The sequence below is a fragment of the Passer domesticus genome, chromosome 1 (genome assembly GCF_036417665.1).
Source record: "Passer domesticus isolate bPasDom1 chromosome 1, bPasDom1.hap1, whole genome shotgun sequence".
Lineage (NCBI taxonomy): Eukaryota > Metazoa > Chordata > Aves > Passeriformes > Passeridae > Passer > Passer domesticus.
The window spans coordinates 132,792,290-132,817,489 of record NC_087474.1 but is presented as its reverse complement, the minus strand read 5'-3'; the positions used below and the strand labels follow the sequence as shown (position 1 = coordinate 132,817,489).

The 25,200-nt window shown below is 40.5% G+C and overlaps 1 protein-coding gene and 1 long non-coding RNA gene across 8 annotated transcripts in view; one reads left to right on the top strand and one right to left on the bottom strand.

Annotated features, from left to right (window-relative positions):
* The window catches only part of PAG1 (phosphoprotein membrane anchor with glycosphingolipid microdomains 1), a 42,749-nt gene extending 40,038 nt beyond the window's left edge, over positions 1 to 2,711 (top strand). For both annotated transcript variants that reach the window (XM_064390199.1, XM_064390194.1), the window contains exon 8: positions 683 to 2,711. In XM_064390199.1, coding sequence (XP_064246269.1) covers positions 683 to 1,033 — 351 coding nt within the window. In that variant the 3' untranslated portion in view covers positions 1,034 to 2,711. The remainder of the gene's footprint in view (positions 1 to 682) is intronic.
* LOC135281401 (uncharacterized) lies at positions 1,614 to 23,734 on the bottom strand. 6 transcript variants are annotated; one of them, XR_010348067.1, is made up of 3 exons: positions 23,601 to 23,734; positions 22,195 to 22,772; positions 1,614 to 15,590 (listed from the first exon to the last, which is right to left on the bottom strand). It is a non-coding gene; the product is annotated as an uncharacterized LOC135281401 (long non-coding RNA). The 6 variants fall into 6 exon arrangements; XR_010348064.1 differs by having other exon boundaries at positions 23,238 to 23,702; XR_010348069.1 differs by having other exon boundaries at positions 22,195 to 22,253; positions 23,238 to 23,702.
* Between the last annotated feature and the right edge of the window lie 1,466 nt (positions 23,735 to 25,200).

Here is a 25,200-nt window from a genome sequence, read left to right as displayed (position 1 = left end):
AAGTGTAGTCAACAGAGCAGACCTTTCATATCAGTACTGGCACTAGTTGCTATTATCTGCTGTGAGTAATTTATCTACAGATTTTTAATGTTGTCTTCACATGTGTTGGTGCCTATTTAGTCGTACCTATTAAAACAATTAACCATTCTTCCATTGCAGTGTCTCTAAAAGCAGAAAAGTAGCCACTACCATTAAAAATAGTAACAATAATAATTTTAAAAGTCCTAAGGATCAGACAGCATCCTTCTCCTACATTACAGCAGTTCAATCTGATCCTCCCTTTTATGCCTCTCTCCATATTGAGAGAGTCAAATCCAAATTGACTCCAGGACCATAATAAAACTTGCAAGAGCTCCTGCTCAAAAAGCCATTCCATTTTGCCCAATTCTAATTCCCTCACCAGGGTTTTAAATTCAAGGAAGTTTTACATTTATAAACTTACTTTATAAAGCATTCTCTTTTTTGAAAGAAAACCGATCTGTAAATGCATGCTAGAAAAGGAAGGATATGTAAGAAATAGTTGGGGTTTTTTTCCAAGGAAAAAATCATATCCTTTTAGAATGGGTATCTTTTCATCAGAAGAGCCTGTCTTTTCTTAAATAACCAACATCCTTGTAGTACAAGGGTACAGGCTGCTGCACAATGCCATGCTCCATACTCAGCAGGTATCTCCTTTTCCTAGATCTCAGCCATGTACTCATCGGTGAGTAAGCCGGGACAGGCCATCAAGGCACTGGATTCTCCTTACACCTGCATTCAAGAAATTGTATCTCAGAGGTCCCCGTCTGTTTGCAGTGGCCTCTATGCAAGTGTGAAGGACTTTGAAAACACCCTAAATTCCACCTCAGTGCCTCAGTCAGCAGACAGACCAAACGGGGAGCTGGAGCCGGACTATGAAGCCATCCAGGCAGTGAGCCAAGAGGAAGAGAGGACCTTGTCGCTGCCTACCACAAACCACACTGCTCTTTCAGGAGAGAACGACTACGAGAGCATAGGGGACTTGCAGCACCACAGGGAATTCACCAGGCTTTAACTACTCCAGCAGCACATTTCCCCACTGTTATTTTCAAAGGACAAGTGAAACGTGGAGAGGGAAGTGCTTTTCCTATGGAACGCAAGTTGTGAAGAAGCAATGTACATTTCAGCTGGGGTGTGATACCTGCTGGTTTTTCTGGGTGGCGGATCAAGGCTCATGAGAAAGGGTACGTCAGGTCAGAAAGATGACCAGGAAAATGTAAAGGTTTCTTTATAGTTATTAGCTCCAAGGCAAACGTAATTTGGGAAGGAGTGCCATGCTTGTCGTCCTGACAGGATTACGTACCAAAAAGACTACCTTTACACAAAACTAGCTTCTCATTTTAAGAGATTATTTTATGTAATTTTCTTCAAAGTGTTTTTCAAGCATAATTTTTCATTCAAGTTTTGGCATCTGCAATGTTGAGCAAACCACAGATAATTGTACCTCAACTCAGACTTACTCTGCGGGGCTGGGGAAGATGCACTCACTTCTGTGTCTTTTGGGGAGCTCTGTCCACCTTCACTGCAACTAAAGTGCAAACAACAGTAGTTCACAAGGGACTGACTCCAAATGTACTTGAATTAACTCTGCTGGCTTTTTCTTTTCTTTTTTTTTAATGTCAAGGGCTGTAGAATATGACTTGCAGTATTTGAGATGTGTACTGATATTTGTAGGGGTTTTGTTTGATTATTTGTGAAATATCCCTTTGAAATGGCAATGGTCACTCTTAGTATTCTTGCACTGTTTCCCTCAAATAGACATAAACACCTGCACATACACATCCCAGACCATTGTCATGTTGCAAAACTTGTGCAATTGAATGCACTGGCATAATGTATAATCTGACCTTAGTAGTGTTGAGTAATATTTTTTTTGCAGAATTTTGCCCTTTTAAAAGACTTAACTATTTTAATGTTTGTCTAGTTTCTTATATAGGAAAAAGTATGTACTGTGTTAAGTGGGTAATACTTTTTTTTTTTTTAAACAACATATTTCTCATCTTCAAAGTTTTTGTAGATTGACTTACTGGGGTTTGTAACAGGAGGAATCCCATTCTTTATTTGGGCTGGTTTTTGGTTTTTTTATTTTTTTCCTATTTCAAAAGTAGATAAATGAAAATTATCTACTGGGGTTGTTTTGTTGACTTTTTCTGTCTCCTTGAGCAGGGAAATGGAATATGCCTTGCTGTTTTTAAGCTAAAATAATGGAGTCTATGTAAAAGAACACTGCCACAGGGCAAAAAAGAGGCAAAAGAGACAGTGAGATTTAGTCAGGCATAGCCACTAGTCCTCCTTGTTCTTCTGCTAAAAGGAGCAGGAGGGCAACCAAGACCTACTAGGGCCTCTGACAAACAGTTTGAAAGCCACTGGCTTTTCAAAAATGCTGAGTTATTCTGTTACTGTGAAAAACAAGGTACAGTGCTTGGATGAAATAAGCAGGTACTGGATTGCTACCTTTTTTCTTCAAGAATAATACAATAAATAGTACAATGGTACAAGAATAGTCCAACAGTAAAGAACAAGCATTGTGTGACATGCATGTGCACATATCCCCATGTATATAAGCATACACTTGTAATTTGGACACAAGTATAAGTTGTAGTCCAAGCTTGGCAACATTCACGTACGTACTATCTGGCATGTGCTTGAAGAACAGTTTATTTTTAATTCAAAATAAACAGTACATGAACTGAGGTTGGCTTATTCTGTAGTAAACAAAGCAGGTTTAATTTCAGCTCAGTTGGTACTGGGTTTTGAAGGTTGAGCCCTTCTCGGATGCTTGGTCAGTTCTCAACATGACTTGGTACTATAAAGAGCAAACATAGATCTGGTTACACACATTTATTAGAAATAGCTTCATAACTGAGAGAAGTGTGCTGATTTACAGGCTTTGCCTGAAAGTAGTACAGCTCTGAGGAGCAGTGCAGTTGTGCAGTCAACCTCTGCCCACAGGGTGGTTCAAACTTCGTGGATCCTGACCTTGTGCAGCAGTGCAGCACACTCGATCTACGACTCTCTTCCCTGGAGGAGAAGCAGTTCAGACCACTCTACATCCATCCTGTTCTTGACCATGCTGCCATGTTTTGACAGCTGCAGCAAACCCTTTGCTTCCACTACAGTGCTTTTCTAGGATGACTGTGGTTCTGCTTTCTGGAGTTTTTCCTTTTATAAAAGTTTTTGTTTCTGTTTCCTTGAATGTGAATTCACCTTTGAATGTTCTCTCCTCCTACTTTACACTGTTTAAGGCCAAAGACAAGATGCACCATGTTTCAGAAGACTTGTTGTGGAGAACCGCTTCTGTCTTCAACTATGTGTTTGCTGTCTGTTCCTTGCTCAGGGGTACCAGTTTATATATGTAGTCCTCAGTCTGACTCCTGCAGCTTAGTGGCAGGCATACCTCAACTCCTGAAATTCCCAAATACATCTCAAGATGTAGTTATCCCTTTACATGGATGACTGCTTTTGGAGAATCAGTAGGAACATGGGGTTTGTCAGGTTCACTAGATTCAATTTCAAGACCAATTCAAAGATATCTTGAGACAATGTCAGTTGAAAGCAAAGAATAGCACAGAATTCTTGATTGTAAATTTTAAGGTGCAAAAGAAGAAAACCAAACATCACTCTAGAAATACCCCCATTGAGACCAGCAGGTCAGAGGATGGTGGAGGATTGTCCAGTCATTCTGTTTTTCATAGCCAGATCAGAAATGTTGCTTTGTAGGAAGGGACATAAGTCTTTCTGTCCTTTCTTTCATCTGCTCTGACAACCGCTCCTGAAACCCCCAAGACTTCCCTTTTACACAGTGAAAGAAAAATTGTCCTCCCCCTCTCTTCTTTCTTTGGTTTCTGTTTTTAACCCGTCTCATACAGCCTTGCACTGGGAGCTGGTGCCATGTCTGCAGTGCTGCAGTGGCACATTCCTTCCTCTTTAACTTACTTTCAGGCTGGTCACAACCTTTTAATGGTTCATCAGACCTCAGTCTCATGGAGAAGCTATTCACATTTTGAATTGCTGCTTTCAGGACATGTACCTGCCCTCAGTCTTGAGATCCACACACACTGGACTTAAAAGCTGCAAAAAATAATTACCCTCCTGAACAAGGATGTGTGGGGGAGTCCTGCATAATCTCCATTATGTAGTTTAATGCTAAATGAAATTGTTTTAGAATTCAGTCCAAGGTTGGCAAGTGAGTTTTTACATTTCTTGACAAAGAATCAAGGTGCTGGTTTAGTTCCCTCTTTCCATATGTAATACCTGTTCCTTTATGGCTGTTGTCAATGCTTCCTTTTCATTAATATATTTGATAGAAAGATTTTTCCAGCAGTAATCCCCAAAGAGATTAATCTGTCAAGAAAAGGGAGTCTCTTCTACTTGTCTCTTTACTGCTGTTTTTAACTCTTTCACCATATCCCTAAATAAAATGTCAGCATCCAAAATGAAGTATTTGTTATCTGGTGATATTTTCTGGGGAAACTTCACAGTCTATTTCTTTGCCTCCTTTTTTTAGCACAACTGTACAATAAAATCTCTCATCAAATTGCCACAGTAAGGCCAACCGTGCAGTAATATGTGTATAACTGCAGTAGTGAAAAGATCTTTTTGATTTCCCTCTGGGAACTGGCAGAAAACAGGAAATGCAGTTCAGACAACTTTTCCATGAATCTGTGTCTCCCATGAGAGTTGTTCTTACCATGTACCTGAACCAGTGCTAATCCAATATGTAAACCAGTCATCCAGTTCATAAGTGTAGAATAACTTTCTCAGTCAGAGAGAGAAATAAATTCTTTGCAGATACCTGTAGCATGGGCATGTATCTAATTATCAGATCAGTTATAGTGCCTTTTCTACAAAGTAGCTAGTACTTCCATACTCTTTTCCACACTGTATGTGGTTTAACTCAGAAGTACACAGGGACAAACCCAACATTTACTTGTCCCAACTTGGAAACATCTTTATAGAGACACATTTAGTGTACTGGACCTCAGTCAGCCCTACAATAGCAATAGTCACTCACAAACATCCACTAAAAAGCCCAGTAATGTAGCTATGATGACTAAGCTTTGCAATAAGAATTATCAGTCTTCTTTTGAAGAACCTAGGTTTTACAATAGTGAGCATTCAGGGAGGTGGTGTTCATGTCAGCTGTGAACAATTTGTTGCTTCAGTCTTTCTATTAATATAAATTGCAGGCTTGCTTACATGTAGCAGGATCCATGGAGTGACAGATGAGTAGGCGTGGGGATTCATATTCATGAGTAACCCAGAACTGGGTCATCCCCATAATTTCAACTGGCTGATGACCAGCTGCCTTGTTCTCCAAGCCCTCATCTATCTACCGTGCCTTCAAGGAATCCATCCTGCAGGGCTGCATGCTTCCCCATGGCTCCCTGAGCAGCTCCTGTCCGCTGTTTTGAACACAATTCCGTGTATGCGGTGCTCTCAGTTCAACCTTTCAATGGTGCTTTCACAAGATGCTGGATAAATAGTTTGCATGTGTAAGTCTGTGACACAGAGTGCTCTCTCTGGTACTGTCTGCTTTCCAGAACTGCATGTTAACTGTGCTACTCTTGACTACAAAAGGTGACAGTGCTGCCCTGTCTCTTGCTCATCTCACTCAGCCAGGGTGGAGTCACCCCATGTGACAGCCCTGCCTAGGCTGGGACACGGGTGTTCAAAAGCAGCCATTCAAGGCCAAGTGACTTGGCTTGGAAGCAGCTAGAGACAGAACTCTCATCTGTGCACTGTGGGGCTGCAAACATCGCAGCCCAGCTCAAGGACTTTTTTTTTCTGTCTCCTGTTGTGCATATACATTTGTTTGCCACATGACTGTAAGAAATCTGTTTCTGTATCAAACATTTTAATTTGAACCACACTCCAATGAGGGGCTCTTGCTCTTGGGCAAATAACCAGTTATTTCAGATGAGTTTTATTTTTTGAGGTTGAAGTATGCCTGAATAAGGCTTTTACATGCCTCACAAGTAATTTGGTGTGGCAGTCTGCTGCAAAACAGAAGAATGCAGAAAGATGCTTAGCCTGACAGGTGCTCCTTTGGTGGTGTGCTGAAGACTTTCAAGGACAGGTCTCTTCCTGGGAGCAGGGAACATAATTACTGTTAATACAATTTCATATCCTGGTGCTGAAGTTGATTTGTAGCATCTCTTTGGGAAGGTGGTGGCTGAAGTCATTGCCAGAGCAAAGTGCCTAAAAATATGGATGTTTCTGTAAAGGTAAAGATGCTCACTGTTTTTGCACAGCCACTAGATTACTGTATGTGGTGCTCTCTTGCCATACACATTCCTAAATATTGGCTTTCATTTGTGGTGTTTGTTTATTGTTATAATAGCACAGTCTGACAAGGGTTTTGTCTCTGCAAATTCATTGGCTAATTTTAACTAGCATGTGTTTGTACAGAAAATACAATTATTTTTTTTTCATTTAGAAAGCAGGTATGTCATTTCCTATACTTTATGATAATGCAACAATTGGCTCAGATTATTTATAAGGTATGTAAGTAACTTCAGAATGCTTCATTTGGGATTTCAGAACGCCTCCTGTTCACTACAAAACAATATAACCTTTTAATCTTGCTATATTGAGTAGGGGGCTGAAATACTACAAATCCTTTTACTATTAAAAAAAAAAAGGAGACAATTCTGATGTTTTCAATTCCTAATATCTAAAAATAGAACAATTTTAACTCATATTTTAACTTTCAGCATAGGTAGGATTTGGACTACCCTCTTATTTATGGAACTGCTCTTCCCCACTATGTTCACCTGTCACCACCTGAGAATCTCTTTTGTCCTTAGTGAAATATGACAGTTGTACAGAGGGCACAGAAACTGCATGACATTAACACTCCTGAACGGGACCTTTTCAATGTGCCTGTGAGACTCAGAAGCCTGGACTTCAGTCTGATGTTTTGAGGTACTCACATCCCGTCTGGAAGACATCTGTGGGGGTCTTCACTTTCTTTCCAGGCAAGAAATTCTGTAGCTTGCAAGCACTCACATGACAGTTAAAGACACACATAAGATGTGAAGTGTCACAATGTTTAAATGCATTATTAAAGAGACATCTAAGAGCACAAGAACCTGCTTTCTCACATGTCTGAGGATACTGGAATTTGCTCTTTGTATCTGAGACTGAGAAAGGTCATATAACCAGTCTCCTCAGAACATCCTACCAGCAGACAGCTCTTTGAAATGAGCCACTGTGGTGGCTCCTGAGTTTCTGCATGTACCAACTTCATGATTTCTAGCAGCGCTCATCTCATCTCATCTCATCTCATCTCATCTCATCTCATCTCATCTCATCTCATCTCATCTCATCTATCTCATCTCATCATCTATCTCATTGTCTCATCTCATCATCTCATCTCACCTCATCTCTGTGGCAATGACTATTTAGGAATGGCCCTTTGCTTCACAGTCCCAACCCCTTTAACTTAAGAAAGGGGATGTGAGCTGCTTCTCCTCAGTCTGACCAGTCTTTCTAGATGAAAGTGTGATGAGAGCCCACATTCAGAACCACAAAAGAGCATTCACTGTCAGGTACAGCCCACAGCAGCAGCTAGGAAGAAAAATAAAGTAACAATAGCTAAGTTTCATTTGCATTTCCCCCGTCCCACAGACAACCTGTTTTGAAAAGATTTTTAAGGTAGAAAAGGTTAAAGGGAGGGGGTGCTGAGTCTCACAAAAGATGGATAAATTTGTTTATTCTTCTCAGTATTCCCTATATAAAGAGAGGCAGGATCAAGCCATGACCACCCAACCATGATGCAGCTGGATTATCTTTTACCAAGCCTCCATATCAACAGAATGGAAATTAATGAATTCTAAATACATGTTTTTGTTCTGTTAGAGACCCAACATGGACAAATGTAAATGCACTAAAATAAGCACCATGTGTAGATCTGGACTTGCATGATATGGGGATTTTAGCAAGAAATAAAACCAAAACCCAAACTAATAAAAAACCCAACCCTAACTGGATTACTTTATTTAAATAGAATTCTTTGCATGAGCCAAGGCTGCAGGATTGGGCCCTAAGAGTTCAGAAGTTTGGTTTAGTGATACGTACTTTTGTTTGTATTTTCAGTGAAATGTATTTTCTTTTTTTTATATTAGTGATATGACTTCCATAAAAACAACAAAAAATAGTCAGTTATAGGTATAATTATGTCTAATAGCTAATTATTAAAATCGTGTCTCAGTGAGAGTCACTTAAAATTGGGTGCTATATGAGCTTCACTATAAAATTACTTTATATATGGAACACTGCATACTAAGAACATAGTGCATAAGAATATGTAAATACAGACATTGTTTATTTTATCCATTGTTTTATAATGGAAAAAATACGTGTTGCTGGAATATCTCCCAGCAAAGTTCTCTTACACAGTGTTCTAGCAACAAAAAGTGTTTTCTGGACAACTATTTAAGTCTCTGATCACTGACACAGAACTGCAAAACATCCTCAAAACAGTATGAGCTTGTGCAAATAGAGGCTTAGGACTGTCCTGGCTATCTTAAAGTGGATATAGTGGAATATCCTGTGAAGTTCAGCTCTGTGGGCAGTGGGAACAGCTCAGTGATTCAATGACTGTGCCATATACACAATGCATGGAGTCAATGCATGCAGACTTCTGAGATGGCAATAGCTAAGGCTTGTTTGCTACATGAAGAGTTATTTGGCTTGCTACCTGTTTGAAATCAAATGCTTTAATCAACATCACTGCAAACACTGGAATACTGTAGTTTTGCAGAATGTATGTTCTATAAATTGTAGTTTAACTGTAATTGCAGGGCTTATCCTACTGTTAGAGCAGTTCACATCCAACACTAAATTGCATTTTGTAAATTAACAAATGCCATTGAATTCCTCTCAATATTTTGTAATAGTATACACAGGTTTATGTAATTTAGTCATACCTTTGTTCCAAGAATCTTCATCAGACATTTCTATAGCCAATTCAGCTGAAAGCACAGTAGGCAATTATGGTTATTTACTGTAAATGTAGAAAGTTTTATGTAAATATTTCTGGGGGAAAAATGCTACATGAACATATGAAGCAGTTATCTAAAAGTAAGAACATAGGTGAATAATAAAAAATACAGGTTTTATTTATGTACAGTAGCATCCTAATAGTTACTTGTTTATATGCAGAAAAAAAAAAATCATATGATTCTGTACTGTATTCTCTGAAAGCATTTAAAAGAGGCTCTGCCATTTTCTCTGGTTATTATATTTGCAAATAACTCAAATTCATTGGAAATCCATGTAAATTATGTCAAATGGGAAACATGTTACATTGCAATGAAATTAATTTAATTCAAAAATCCTGGCAAAATTCATTGGATTAAAATCTATATATAAATTCAATAGACAGACAGAATAAACCACAATAAATAAGCCTTGTCTTTTGTTTTAGTGGTTGGTTGGTCAGTTTTTATCTGTGCTTCTTTTTGTTGTTTTCTTAACAAATGTATTATTCAGTCCTTGCAGTCACTTCATCCTGCAGGTCTTAAAACCTGCATTATTTTATAGAATTCTGTTTGTTCTGGGAATTTTGTGCTGATTTCATTATCTGACAAGAACTACTAAGACTTCTCTGTGATATATAGCTCCTTGCTCCTCCCAAAGCCACAGTCCTGCCAAGATTCAAGCATGCACACAACAGCACCAACTTTAAGTTGTCTCTGACTAAAGCAGGGACTGCCATGAATAGTGGCACTATGCTCTTTAATGCAGGTAAGAATATTAGGTTTGAGCCTTTCAAAGCTGTGCAGCTTTCAGCATTTTTAAACTTGCAATTACCAGCCCTATGGATTATCCTCTGAAATTGCTGTGGCATTTGATTCCTTTTCCTTTGTTATAGATGCTCTCTAGGTAATGTTCCCCATCCATTTGCTGCACTGCTCTGTCAGTAGCAAGACTCATTTGTGTAGAAATACTTTTAAGAGCATCCTGAAGCATTTCAGAGGCAGATGACTTAGGACCACTGCTGAATATGTAACACAGATTCTGCTTGTAAGTCTAACACAAAGAAATGTCATTTTTAAGCATGTCACTGGAACAAGGCTCCTTTGTACACTAGAGCATGAGGCTAATTTTAGGTTTTACCTAACCTTTTGGGTCTTGCACTCTCCATGACTTGCACCTTCCTCCTCATTATCTTTAATTACAGATAGGAAAAGGGCAGCTTTACCCACTTAGTATAATACTAAGTAGTTACTGATTAACAAGTTCCTGGAAAATTCACAGTGCAAACAGGGAGTAGTTGCACCAAGCTAGGAGATGGAAGAAATTAGACAAGTAGTATCTGTTCATTGTCAAAGTGATGGCTTTTTAATGTTTAATCTGGGTAAGTATATTTTAATAATCAAAAGATACAAGGTTTTGGGTCAAATAGAGAATTTGTAAAAATAAGGAATATTTCATGTGCAAAATCATTCAGAATCTGATAAGTGCAAAAGAAGATTGCTTTTTCCTGAACATTTGTTCATGGGCCAGGAAGCTGCAAATTATGCAATTTGATATAAATTTTGTATTAAGTAACTGTTGAATATTATCCAATACAGGCTGATCTTTTGGGGGAAAAAAAGCGCATGCAGTATTATTATCAAGAGAACTGTTTCACGGATTTTTTTTTTTTCTTAGTCTTCATTCTGAACAATTGCTATCAGCTATAAAATCGCTCTATTACTATGGTTAGCTTCATGTTTGAGGCCAACCACATAGAACCATAAATGTGGCTGGTTGAAATATTGAACAGTTTTCCCAGATTCTGGCTAATCATATAGCTGCGTGGAGACACTTGGGAACAGAAAGTGCAAGCATCTTTGTTCTCCATAAGCTTTGACATCACTTAAAAGTAAAGCTTTAACCTGACAGGAGGTTGGTGTGGAGTCAGGAGTATACTGCAGTGACACCTGGTGTTTAAAGCAGAATTAGTCCCTGTGAAGTGTGGCTGACAATTTACTTTTAATTGGGTACATATTCACTCAAAGACTCCCAGTTCATCCTGTGTTCATGGAGCATAGCATTATGTTGAACTACAAAGCATTGGAGCTAAAGAGTGGCTTGACATTGCTTCGTAGAAAATGTGTCTGACAGATTTGTTTCAAAAGCCCAAAAACTACAGTGACATGATCTTCCTAGCACTGTAGCTGGCAAGATACTTCAGCACTACTTCTTCTCAGTTGGCTATCACATAAATGAGATTGACCTTTCGTATAACTCACACGACTGGAATTTCTGTGCAGCCTTTGTGGAAGGACTGATAGGCAAGAACAGAGAACTGTCAGTTCAGGCAGAAAACAGGGATCCTGTGTGTGTCGTGGTGCTAGAAAGCATATTAGAGCTACAATAGATTCTTCTGAAACAGCTCCTGCTAAAGAGCCTATTGACCAAAGCAGTCAAGATCTGCATATTTACAGATGTGACTGAAATGGCATGTAAATCCCATTATCAGTTAATGTAATTAAGGATGATTAGGATAATGTAATATAATTCATTATCATATCATTATTATTAATTATTATTCAGGATTTCAGTTTGCCACAAGATGAAATAAAAAATAAGATCTGGTTGCAATCTCTTATTTCAACTGATGAACTATTTTTATTATGCAAAGGTTTGTGTCACCTATTTCGAAAACCACATACATGCTCCACATTTATGTAGTTAATCTTAAAATCTGGCAAGGACTAAACTCTAAGGCTAGCATTCTGGTTTTCCTTTATGCCACAAAATTCTGTTAAGGGGTCGGCTGAGCTACAAAAGTCATATTATCCTAAAAGTTACTGTTTTTTTCTTTCCTTTATTTTAAATTATGGGAGCCTATAAAAACAAGCAAATAAACATGAACCTGAACTTTCTGAGGCTGCACTAAGGCTGCATGTCAACCAGCAGAGAGCCAAGCCTTGTCCAGCAGATACTTGAAGGCTGGCACTCAAACTAGCATTCAGAGGTCTTCCTAATTTCTCACCTGCAGCTTATTTTCAGCAGCAAAGTACAAAGGGGAAAAAAAAAGGTCTGGGCAAAATGAAGTCTGGATGGGTTCTGAAGGAAGCAAACAGTTGCTGCTCTAATCAATGGAATGAATTTGCAACCCAGCACCAGAACCACCTCTGTGCTGTTTCCAGGTTAGAGGGCTGAGGCTGTCACAGACTGGAGAAGAGGGTTACCAGTAGCTTGTCATTAAAACACATAGTTCCTCGAGTACTCCTTCAGGTAATTTTGGAAGATAGGAGTGACATTTGCTTTCCCCCCAGTTTTCATGCACCTCTCCAAGTCATCATGATCATCCAAAGATAATCAAAATGCAATGACATGAGCCAGCTTCCTCAGCATTTTTGGGTGCATCCCACTGGGGTCCATGTCCAGTTTGCTTAAGTATTCTGTAACCTGAGTCTCTTCCACCTCACTTAAGTGTTCTTTCAAACTTTCCCCCTGTCTCCAGGTCCTTGGATTGCTGAGGGTAGGTTTTTCTAGTAGAGACTGAGGTGAAGAAGGCATTCAGTAGCTTGGCCTTTTCTGTGTCCTGTGTCACCAGGGCCCCTGCCACCTTCAGCAGCAGCAGGTACACATTTTCCCTAGTCCTCCTTTTGTGACTGATTTAATTACAGACAGCCTTCTTGTTGCCTTTGACACCCCTCACCAGATTTAATTCTGGTTGGTCTTTGCCTTTTCTGTGTTTTGCCCTCTTGGACAGCATCTCTATATCCTTCACAGGTCTCCTGTCCCTGCTTTCACCTTCTATATACTTCATTTTTGTGTTCTAATCTTGCCAGAAGCTCCTTGTTCATCCATGCAGGTCTCCTGGCATTTTTGCCTGACTTCCTGCTCCTTAAGATGGACCCCTGTTGACCTTGGAGGAGGTGAAGCTTAAATATCAATCAGCTTTCTTGGATCCCTCCAAAGCCTTTGGACTCTTTCAAGCAGATACCATAGAGCCACCTCATTCACCAAATAAGAGGATTTTTGTGGAAAAGTAGTATTGTGACCTTATTTGCAATGACTTTAGTTGCTGGATGAGGTGTGGGGTTTTTGCCCACAGAAACTGTCTCAGTAGGTGTAAGCATAAAAATTAGCACAAACCTGTATGGAGTATGTGAAGGTATTTGTAAATCTGAGGTTTCTTTCCCTCCAGATTTTGCAGCTTAGGTAACAGTTGAAGATTTGCTACATGATTGAAAGGTGTTGATTGCCACTTGTCTGTAACATGTCTGCAGCTGACACTGATAAGTGGAAGAATAAGATGACAAGGATCCCAACCTTTATAATTTGCAGCTAAAATACTCATTGGGCAGATGAGTGCAAAGAGATGAGTGGGAGTAAAGTCCATTCTCTGCTGTTCATTGTAATAATTTTTTTATGATGCTCTAAACAGTGAGATTACTTTTTTTCCATGGCTCCCACATTCCCACTAGGTCCTCCTGGTTTCATCTGCAGTGTTCTCCAATACACATGGTATCTGGCAAGCCTCCTAGCCCAGGCACAGCCTGCTTCTGCAGCCCAAGTTACCAGAATAAACAGTTGGCTCTGGCACATGGGTAACATCCCCTGAGCTGCCTCAGCACAGCTCCAGCCTTGGTCCTGGCAGGTCCAGCTCCAAGCCTCAGCTAAGGAGCCTGCACAGAACCACACAAGCCCATGGAGCTCGTATGTCTCTGCACCAGCACTGCAGTCTGGCCACAACCTAGGCAATTACCCCACAAAAGGGAGATAAATAGGTGGGTGTATTTCTTTATTTATGTGTATGCATGGGTGTCAAGGGGAGAGGAGAAGAAAGAGCATCATGGGTTTGAGATCACGTAACTTCCCTTGTCAAGGCTCTTCTTATGCACCTTTCCATTTAGAACTGCCTGAGCAATGGCCTATAGTGAAAATTGGCTGGAAATTCAAGACAGAAAGATTTCAGGTTGTTTGTGGTCAGTTGTGTGGTTCACAGAACAAGAGAGTTTGGAAGAGAGAACTCTCCCACTGGAAATGTGTGAGCTGGAGGCAACACACCATGTGGTGCTACAGCAAGAGGAACCCCTTCACAAAGAGAACATAGCCTGGAGGTTATTCTGTGCTTTTTCGGCCACATATATGACAAAATTAAAACCAAAATTACCATCTTGGTGCCTGGGGTGGCTGTACAGGCACATTCTTAATAAATTAAGTAATTTTAGGTTAATCTAAATAGACCCCTTCAAAATACAAATTATTCCTTTTTGGACCCAAGCTGAGCAACTTTCTGTTTGCTTTGAAAAAAAAAAAACAAAACAAAAAAAACCAACCAATCACAAAAAAACCAAACCCAAAACACTTCAACATGTATGGAGAATACTCATGAGGCTATTATAGCCGTAGATGGTTACCAAAAATTAAGAGCTGAGTATCTGGGTCCCCTGCAGCACTAAGGGAGTTAGGTAACTTCAAAGGAGTCTCTGACAGGCAATGTACTGAGAACAAACCACTTGAGGTAGTCACTGAGGAACACAGAGATGATATCAAGGGTTTGCTCACGCAATATAGGAGAGGCAGGTACTTCCTGGCAATCATCTTTCACAGAAACAAACCATTCCAGTATGTTCTGACAGCTTGTGTCTTGAAACCTGTGTGTTGGGTGAGATGATGACAACTACTATTTGCAGCATGAAAAAATTAGCCCGAAGAAATACTTAGCAAATGTTTTCTTCTGGAGAAGTGCAATATGAACTCATTCAGAGCCTAAGCAACCATGACCGCATCCGTATGGGGAGCACATGTCCTTTCAGTTAAACACAGCTCTATTTGTGCACCACTGCCCTCTTGGCAAATCTGCATAAATCCAACACTTTAATGCATATGTCATCTCCATCATAGTATGGTGGGAAATATAAAGTGCTGGGTGCACTTTAGGCTGCATTCAGAACTGATTTAGAGGAGTGCTTGAGCTCATTTGGGATTAATATCTGGTCAGGCCAGGACATCTCTCATGGATAACATTGATGTCCAGATTTTGGTATTTCAAAAATAACAGAAATAACAACACTGCATCTGGAGGGATTTGTCTCCAGTTATGCACATGCAATTTTCATACTGCAGGAAGAAGAAAGTTGCAGCACTGACAGCCACACGGTGCCATTCAAAGTGTAGTTAATTCATGATTAAGCTAATTCATTTGTTCCTCTGTAAAGTACATTTGCAACAAAGGAAAATAATAAGAATGCTATCACATCACAAGGGATTCTTGCTACTTATTCTTCACAGCCACAGAGATAGTTTAAGGTCGGTGAAAAATTACAGGAATTTTCATTAGACAGACTTTGCCAACATCTGCCACGTTACTACACCCAGCTTGTAGATTTGACACCAAAGGCCTATCAAGTAAGTGTTCCTTCATGTTTCCTTTTCCTCACCAAACAGAAAACGTTCTCTTTTTCCTAGAAAGCCTCAAGCCCTTGGCATGATTGGCTCTGAATCCATCAGTGGTCTCCACAGGATCCAGAATTTCAAATGCTCTTCTTCCTTGCATGCAGATTTTGGGGCCCTCTCCCAGCTTTTCTCAGGGCTGTTTAATTTATGAATTGTACTCCCTGTTAGGGCAGAAATAAAAACCTTGCCATTAAGTTGCCTTATTCCCTAACTCATTTCTGTCTCTGATGAACAGATTCAGTAGCAAAAGGATGTGAAGAGAGGCAATCCCCAGAATCCATGAGCTTGGACAGCTTTAGCATACTTACTGTTTATACAACATGCATCCACTTGTAGGAACAGCCACTAATGAACAACTTCTGTTTCTGCTCATTTTAATGAGTAAGATTTGTTCTGCAAGGGACGTGCCCCTCACTCCAGTGACCACAAAAGAAGGCATGTGTCCCAGAGACAATTTTGGACCAGCATGGGTATCCAGGAAGATTGCCAAGTGTTCTGTTTCTAATGGGAAGAAGGTGGGTACTGCAGGGTACAAGAAACCCGCATTGTTTGTGCCTGATGGGGTGGAAGAGCCAGAAGGGGAAGAGAAACTATGGGAGACAGAATGCAGTTGGGATAATTTTCATTTCTAAGACTGCAAAGCTGAATTTCAGTCTTGGGTTTTGGCAGATACGCAGCGCAGCAAGCACCCTCCATACAGATGTCTCAGAGTTCCGTGAGGTTTTAAGTTCAAAACAGTGACTTCAGCATTCAATAGCCCTGGCAAGCATTAAGAGGAAAATTTTGGCATGTGTTAAGGATCTCAAAGAGAGGGGGAGGGAGACTGCTGCCAAAAGCTCTCCATTTTGAACTTAGTTTTTCTCAGAAACTCAGTTTCTATTGCTGTTCATTAAAGCTGCAATTTCTATACCTGAGGGGAAAAAAGAGGCAAAGGATAGGGAGAGAAAGAGGCTCTTAATTTTGAACAACTGTTCACTTCTTGCATTCCCACCCTTAGGTTTTTGATGGTACATTCTTAATTGAAATAATTATTGACAATGCTTCCCAACTTGAGTTTGGTTTAGGCAGTAACAAAAGGCATTTTTGGCAATTAGGCTTAATCTAGAAACTGAAAACAAAGCTCAGTGTTTCTTAAAAACAAACAATGTTCGTATTGTTTGCTAAAGGAGGTTGGTTTTTTTTCCTCTGGTGCTATTTTGAGTTCTGACTTGTCTATTGTACACAGGCTGGAGTGTTCACTCTGGTTGTTTACAACAATTTTGCTGGTGTTGCCAGGCTTTTCTTCTATGAAGCATAATTTTATAGGCAATGTACAAAACAAGCTGCAGTGTAAATAAACGAAATATGTGTGAAAAGTGTTGGCTCAACACCCCTCAAACTTGTCTCTAGCCCTAAAACTGTCATGAGGGCATTAAACACTCATGACAAGTTGAAAGCACAGTAGGTAACTCCTTGGATTACATTTTAAAGGATTGTTTCACTTGTGCAAATTTGGAACTAAAAATATTTCTCTAATTTCCGTGTATTTAGGGTAGTCTTTGGTGGCTGCCCAGATTTCATTTTGGGTCTGCTGAGCTCACTTGAAAAAATTCAACAGCTGTTGTTGCTACCAACATGCCTGAGACCACTGATTTTAGCACTGGAAGGAGACTTTTTTTGTGCAATAGCTGGAAACTGTTTTTCTGGGGCAACCACATGTGGCTGACCACATCTGGGAGCTAACAGGGAACAGAAGCACTTTGTACCATTACATCTTCATGTTCTACACAAAAGGTCTATCTCCTGCACTTGATGCACACCTGGGAGAGCCACATGGTCATAGGCTGAAACCAATGTTTTTTGACTCTTATAAACCTTTGTGGGAATGAGTTAAACAGTACAACACCTCACTGTGATGTTGCTACTGTGGAGAAACAAGCAAAAGTGAAGCAATGGGGAGTGCTCTTATTGCCAGTATCCTCACCCTCAAAGATGGCTTGGTACATGGCTACAGCACAGCATCCTCCCCAGCCATGTAATCCATCACACACACATATCAGACAATTTGGCAAGTTTATATGCATAACACAAGGGAGACTCAAGAGAAAAGCTTTGCACAAAATATTGGAAAAAAATACTTAAAGCATTTGGTTATATATAAATACTTCAAGCATTCAGAATCATACAGTTATATTGCAATTTCTCCCTATTGGATTAATGATCAAAATCAGAGGTCAATAGAGAGGAGCTTGTGTCACCCTGTGCTGTGCCCCTTTTCACAACTGTCACATGCTCATTCCTGCAAGCCTGGGGACAGCCACTGAAATCCTGGCTGATAGCTATGGTGCAGACACATTTTCATTTCTTGTCATAACCAGACTGATGTAAAAGTTAGCCAAGAAACAAGCTCTTGTGAATGGGTGTCTCATCTCCTCCACATGCTACACACACCTTCCCAGCATCAGTGAAAAATCTGACTCAAATGTGCCACCACAAGTGGGCAAGAACCCTGTCACATATTTAAGAGCTAGGAAATTTGTTACAAATCATTATTAAAACAGAAAAAGAAAAAAATATGTTAACAAGGCTTATAAATTTCTCACTAGCATGGATGCCACAGGTAAGGACTGCCCCAACCTGAGCAGACTCAGACTTCTATGAGAGCAGTTTCTGAATGCCCAAAAGTAGTCATTGCTGGAATTACCTTCCTCCGGATCTGTAACAATTAGACTGGCCCCCAAAAAGGTTCACTAACTCAGAAATGGTGTTTTGTTAGACTGTATGACCACACAAGCCATCACAGAATGCAAGATCCCTTTCTATTTATCAGCTGCTTAAGACATGGTTAATAACACTATCCAGTTTTCTGATGAGCAGCTGAAAAACTGTGTTCAGGACCTCTGAGGAGTGGCAGTTGTAGATAGAGCATCTTACACTGCCTTAAGAAAGAGGTCAGCTGCACTTGTGACAACATTAGAAAGAATTAGGGCTGCTGCCTGTGGGATTTCCAAAATGGAACATGTCCATATGAGACATGGAACACAGGCAAGATACAACCAAAACTTTATGGATTACTCAAATTTTCTTAAAGGCTGCAACAGATCCTGCAGTTCCTAGAGGTGTCAGAGGCATTGTGTGTGCTGCATGGCTGATCTGCTCACGTGCTGTAGATAACTAGCAAGAGTTGTTTTGTTTAACTCAAATTGACATGGACTTTTCAGTGCATGTTTTCTCATGTTAGTCCAGATTCCTCACCAGAATTCTATTAATCTCTTCAAATGAACACCAGAATTTACTTTCAATATGCACTTTTCCTTTTCTATGGAAAGCTAAGAGGGGTGCTTTACCTCTGGAGAGGAGGAAGCTTTCCAGGAAGGAATTGCAGTGAATTGTTTGAGAAAGCCAGTGGCCTGCCAAACTGGGATTTCAAAACTGAAAGAGAAATGGATTCCTCCTCCTTTCCTTTTTCCTTACTACTAAGTCTAAAAAAGGAAGTTCAAACCATAGTGAGACATATTTTAAGCTTATTTTAAGTCTACTTTTAAGCACTAAATTATTGTATTATTTTTCAATTGTGAGAACTATTCAATTAGCAGAGACCTGGTAAACCAACTTTATTTCTCTGGGTACCACTTGGTGTGGTTAAGCAATACAGTAAAACTGAGACTAATTTGCTGTGAATGCTGGTGCACTAGACCATGAGGCTCCATGTCAGTAGAAAGCTGCATGTGACACACAGATTACAGGCTATTTTTTATTGTCAAACTCAATTCTTCATTCAAACAAATACATTGTCAGAACCCTAATTATTTCTGTTAGAAGCATTGCAGCTTGTTATAAAGGGGCATAAAGTCTTCCTCTGCAAATTTTTGATCATCACATTACAATTCCAAACCATTTGTGAAATACACCATTTAATTTACAGCCTGTTTCTCTCTATGTGGGCTCTGATTACAGAATCATCAATCATTACAGAATATTAGCCCCATGATGAACCATGCAGTGGTTGGGGTTTTTTTTTCACTTAGGTCTGAAATTAATGCCATTATTTTTTTCCTCATTATCTGCTGTTCCACATAATTGCTGACAGGCAAACTGGAAAATCTTGTCTTTTATTCAATCACCTTGCTCTTTTCAGCAGTGGGAATTGTGGGCAGATACAATAACAATACTTCTGGCTTCATCTAGTATTACAAAGTTTCATGGACAGGTTTTAAAATTCTTCATTATCTAGCAAATGTTCTGTGCATGCATTGGAAGCTGTTTCCCTGACTGTAATTGTGAATTGAATTCAAGTTTGATCAATGCAAAAATTTGAACAGGCCTAGCACCTGTTAGTACATGTCTATGTGCAAAACTTGTGGCTTATAATTATGCTTTGAGGGAAGAAAGAGGGAAAAACAGAAATATCTTTTTCCATTGCTGGCATCTTCAGGCCAGGTCAGAACACTGGAATCAAGGTGGCTGGAAGATGATTAGAACTCAAGGATTAGAGGGCCGTGGTTTTTTACCCAGAATGGAAATGCTGACAGCTGGAAGATGTTTTAACTAAATCTGCAAAGGAGAAGGGATCCCTGTGGAGCACAGCTGAAAATAGGTATGTAGAACCCCTGAGTCTGGTAAAGAAGAGCTGGAGGTAGCTACCTGAGAAGAAAAGACCACGGTCACACTGCAGCAAAATGTCTATTTGAGTACAAACACAAGAGTCAGTTTTTTAACATTTTAAAACACTACAAATCTCACCAAGCAAGATTTACTACATCCCTGGGCAAGTAATGATACAGGGTGACCTCACATTGCTGGGTGGCAGTTCAGACACCACCTTCAGTGAAACCTTGCCCTAGATTTAATAGCCTGAGGCCAGGTATCTTTCCTGTCCAACACCAACAGCAGGTGGAAGTGATCGTGGGCTCACAGCTCAAGCTGATCAGCACTTGGAGCAAGAGAAGTGACAGCAATTCTTTCAGGCAGGCTGCTGCCCCTAAACACAGTCTTTGTGCTTATTGCTGTAAGTGTAGCACAGCACTGACACAGCTTTCCTGAAAGGTTTTTATGCCACCCACTTTGGTTTTGTGTTGCTGACGTCAGAGTGTGTTATGTACAGAAGCAAAGGTCCTGGCTGATCCACTGGATTTATCAGGGTGAATTTGTAATTCAGGGGGCAGTACAGGCCTTTGGAATGCAGGTAAAGATACTGAGTAGGACAAATCTTCAAAGATTCACAGAGAAAAAGTTTCTGAAATACTATGAATAAATTATATCCTTTGGCATGCATGGATTAGGAGTACAACAGCCAAATCCTGAACTAGGAGCAACTTCACTGTAGAGAAACTACCACCAAGATAGGTCTATTTAGATTTTTTTCAGCCTTTCTTAATACTTCTCTTACCTATTTTATGTCTGCGTTGGTTGATCTGAACACTTTTGCTTTTACTTTTAAGGAAGTCAGCTTAGTAAATTTCTTTAGTTTAATAAGGAATTCACTGGGCTCATCTATTTTCTGAAACCAAACCCAGCTTTGGAGATTAATTGCTGTTTTCCTGGAACAAATAAAAGAGAAGTCCACTGCTTGATCTGGCAGCAACACAAGGCTTTTGGAATCTGTCCACTTCTGGAAAATTTAACCCAGTGTTTTTTAAAGGTTTATCACTTTCTGTCTTATATATCAAGATTAAGTAATACTCCTTGTCTTAAGAAATTTTCAGGAAAGAGAAAAAGACTGACCAACAGTCTTTGAGAAAATTTTTAATTTGTCCTTTCTGTATCCTGCTTTATCATACAAGGTTTTGTCAATGCATTGACAGAAACAATATGATAAACATCAATATAAGACATGGTTTAGCCGCAAGGTATTTCTTAGTAATATGAATGACAATAAACCCCAAATTGCAAATAAAAGCAAAGAGGTGAATGAGAGTTGTATTCAAGGATGAAAACCACAAACAAATGTGGTTATGTATCTCAAAGCAACAACACATGAGTAAAAAAAAGTTTTGAATTTAAACCCTTTTGAATGAAATGGAGAATCTAATAGCAATGGGAAGCACAACTCCTAAGGTATTATCCATTCAAAGGCAGGAACATGCATGAAAATTACTACTAAATCCATTGTCACAAATGTTTTTGAGATCAGTGAAGCAGAGATATTTAGTGACTTGGCATTGCTCAAAACCCACTAATCTCCATGAGCAGACTGAGATTCAAAGCAGACCAGAGAGCAACCCATTGTTCATCATAATAAAGAATTTGCTGTATTCAAATGAAGTCACAGCAAAGTGGATGCGTGCCAGTGCAGCACCAGTGTTCCAAGAGAAAGGCAAGCTAGGAAATTATAGACCCTTCATCTCAATGTCTGCAATTTGCAAAATAAAGGGTACAACCAAGGAGAACATTTGCAAAATGCATGTGCAAAGGAGTATCATTCTCTGTAATCTACTTGTAGATAACTAGCAAGATGGGTGGTGTCAGTTCACTAATCTCCTTTTTGAAAGAACTATGCTACACTTAGTTATTAAAATTAAAACACTTGAAATAATAGTGCATGTATCAGGCTGTTCACCTAATGCTCTGTGGCAGAAAAGGTTAGTTCTCCTCTAAAATCAGCGCTGTTATTCTATAAGAACTTGACCAAAATGGTAATCTAGGTCCCAAGTCTCCTAAATTTGGGTTTTGCACGCAGCTGAACTGAGCAGCACAAAGAGTAATGTGACCACGAAATAGAGACACAAAAGGAAAATGAGCCAAACTTTTAACAACAGCTGTATCAGGTATCTTCAGTACACTTACCTGTGTCATGTGTAATTATCCCAAGCCTCTTTTACAAGGGTGTCTAGTCCTCTTCTTCTCTGTCCCAGTAACTTGTCCATCAAGAAGAGTTGTGTTCAAGGAGAAATTGTGAGGAAATAAGTATTAGAAACAAAATTCTTGGCTTCATACATATCTCTGCTATTATCCACTGCCTTGGAGCTAGCCTCCCATTCCTACTACTTGATTCCCCTGCCCTTCCACTCTTCTACTGTCCTTCCTCTGTGACTAGAACCATCCATTCCTGTTCCTTCTTTTCTTTGTTGGGCTTCCCTGAGCTGCTTCACTCTGCCTTTGTTTTTCACTTTTGTGTTTATTCAAGTAACATGTTCCAAATTACTAACTCAGACAAGGCAGTAGATGCTTCATTAGCTCTAATGAAACTCTTTTTCTTGCCATCTACACCAAACTTGTGCATTGTGTTAGCACCTTTTGGCCAAATATCTCCAACACCAATAAGACAAAAAACCTCCAGGAAAACTTGTGCTGGCTTCTCCCTCTGCTCTGCTCCTTCCTGCTGCTCCACTCCTCCCACAATAAAGCCTGACTTGACAGTTCATCTAAATGGGAAAAAAATTATACACAAATAAGTTTGTTCTATAAACACTTGAACCCTTTGTTTTTAGTAACATGTTAGTACCCGCAAGGCCTTCTTTTTGCTTACATAAATCATAGATTAAACTACAACATACCTCTACCAAAGGAAGCCAGCAGAACAGAACAGCTGACGTGTTTTTAAACAAAGCCCAACCATTTAGAGACCAAAAAATGAATTCAAAAGACTTAGAAATTCAAGCCAAAACATTACAGTTAAAAAGATAATCACAAAAAAAACCAAAAAAACCCAAACAAAAAAACCACATCACCAAACCCCCCAAAAAAAACCCTTAAAACACCAGCACTTTAAAATTCCAAACCAAAATTTAAAAGTTTTGGTTTTACAACATCTTCCCTTTGAAAACAAAACCAAAGCTCTGATCTCCCGGAAGAGAAATGAGTGAGATTTAGTAGCTGGAACTTAAGACCTTTTCCTGTTTCCCAGGGGGTTGCTGCAGTTGAGTTGAACTCCCCACAGCTATTAGCTGCGACCTTGACTGCATTTCACATTTCGGGTATTGCACCGCATCCCAGTGCGTGTTTAGCAGCACACGCTCCCACGTGTGCTGTGCCTGTAAAGCTGCTCGAGCTCGGATCGTCCCAGCCGCGCTCATGTCAGAGGGTCCTCGGTTATCAATCATGAGGTGTGACAGATCCAAGTCTGGGTCATTTTACACATTTGCCGATTTCTGAGCTCTTGCATAAAAGTTTCTAAACTTCTTCGCCCCTCACAGAGGAAGACAACAATGGCTTTATTTGGATATTTTTTTTAAGGAAGCCGAAAGTCTTACACAACCCTCCGACGCGTAAGCAGCGGGGGCTTTACGGTGTTTATTTATAACCCGCAGCGGCACCGATTACTGCAGAGCCCGAACCGCACGGGGCCACGCAGAAGGGCAGAGCGGGGGCGGGAGCTGCTGGGAGCCGGCACCAGCGCCCGCCTCCAGCCCGGTGCAAGAACCACGCAGCAGCAGCCGCCGCCGCCGGGACGCGGCCCCTTCCTTCCCGCCGGGGCCCGGCCCTGGGGCCGCCCCTTCCGCGGGGCCGGGCGGGCAGGGCCTGGCAGGGCCGTCCCGGCGCCGCCGCCTGCCCGCGCCCCTCCCGCCGGCCGGGCGGCCCCGCCGCGCGTGTTTACGCGCCGCGCTCCGCCGGCAGGGGCAGCCGGAATCCGAGGCAAAAGCCGAACAGGATCGCGGGCGGGAGCATGGAGCGGGGGCTGCCGCTCTCGGCCGGCCCTCAGCGCCCGGGGGCGGTGCGGAGAGCGGCCCGTCAGCAGCGGCGGGACGGCCGGGGGCACGGCCCGCTTCCGTGCCAGTCCGCTTCGGCTGTGCCTGCCCAGCTCCGAGCTGTGTGCCTTGCTTGTTTACTCGGGGTTTGTCTTCATGGAGGAGAGCAGGGTGGGAGAGGCAGGAAGAGGTCGGCCGCGGTTCCACATGGAGAACGGGACAGCTTGATCCCGGAGGACGGGCGAGTAAAGCGGAACAAACAGCCTGGTGTGGTCTCGTTCCTTTCAGGGGAAAACGGGCCATCAAAACTGTCCGTATTTCTGGACACTCCCAAGGAGTTGACTGAGGAGTTACTCCAGAATAACTTAGGTTTTTTTAGAGAGCTTCCCTGAAAAAACGCCAGGACAACCAAACCAAACAAAAAACTGCACCAGCACCAAAAATCAGTTTTTATGAAGCACTGCACTCACTAGAAAACAGGGACATGTTCAACACAGAAAATATCTCCTAATTCTCCAGCTAGTGAGCTGGCTTGCAGGTGATTGATGTTGGAATCTTTGAGGTGTGGGCAATCCTCAAGTTATCTGTCTATTTGGTGTTTCCCTTAAATTTTGGTTAGTGGTGTTTACTTGGAGCCTTGTCAGTGTGGTATGCAAGTAAAAAAATGTGGAGTGCCTTTTTTCAAAGGCAAGTATTCATCTCTAAAATAAAGAATTTATGCAAATAAAACTATACTGTCTTACTATCATAGGATGATAAAAATAAAATTGTACCTATTAATTTATTGGTATAAATATTTTTATTGCTGGTGTTCACTGGCAGTTAGGTAGTCTTTTTTTTTTTCTTGCTTTCACAAGATTTATAAAGGAGTTTCCATGTAAAGAGCGAGTCTGAAAGAAGTTTTATGGGTCCTGTAATATTTATGTTTTTCTGAGTGCCCGATCTAATTTGTTCATTTTGAAAGGAAAAGCTAGTTATTTTCTTTGTAATTGCTATCTCTGCAAATTCAGCTTTGACTTTCAGAATCAATCTGAGTTCTTTGACACTTCACTGAGAAAGAGGAAGTTGACATGCTAATTTGCAGGGGAAGTTCCACCTGAGTTAAGAATTAAGACAATTAATGAATGCATTTGCTTAAAATAGCATTTCAATTATCATCTTTAAT